Genomic DNA, 203 nt, shown 5'->3' with positions numbered 1-203 from the left:
GCCGACGTGGTGCTCTTCCTCAGCTGCTTCTCCAACTACCAGGAGCAGAAGCAGGAGAGACAGTATATCCTGGATTTGATCAGGAGGAGGCTGCATGCCTGCAGGCAGCGCCTGACATTCACCGTGAACATCAGCGAGCCCCGGTACAAGGGTCCTGACAACACACCGCGCTCCCTCAGCCTCACCCTCTGCTCCAGGGAGAC

General features: G+C 59.6%; 1 protein-coding gene across 1 annotated transcript in view; it reads left to right on the top strand.

Annotated features, from left to right (window-relative positions):
• Positions 1-3: 3 nt before the first annotated feature.
• LOC104526707 (2'-5'-oligoadenylate synthase-like protein 2) overlaps positions 4-203 on the top strand; it is a gene marked incomplete at its 5' end in the record, with an annotated part of 1,666 nt that continues 1,466 nt past the window's right edge. The window contains one exon of the mRNA XM_010170244.1: positions 4-203. This exon is cut by the window's right edge and continues 26 nt beyond it. Coding sequence (XP_010168546.1) covers positions 4-203 — 200 coding nt within the window.

Source organism: Antrostomus carolinensis, unplaced genomic scaffold (genome assembly GCF_000700745.2).
Source record: "Antrostomus carolinensis isolate BGI_N321 unplaced genomic scaffold, ASM70074v2 scaffold9426, whole genome shotgun sequence".
NCBI lineage: Eukaryota > Metazoa > Chordata > Aves > Caprimulgiformes > Caprimulgidae > Antrostomus > Antrostomus carolinensis.
This window is presented reverse-complemented; position numbering and strand designations above follow the sequence as displayed.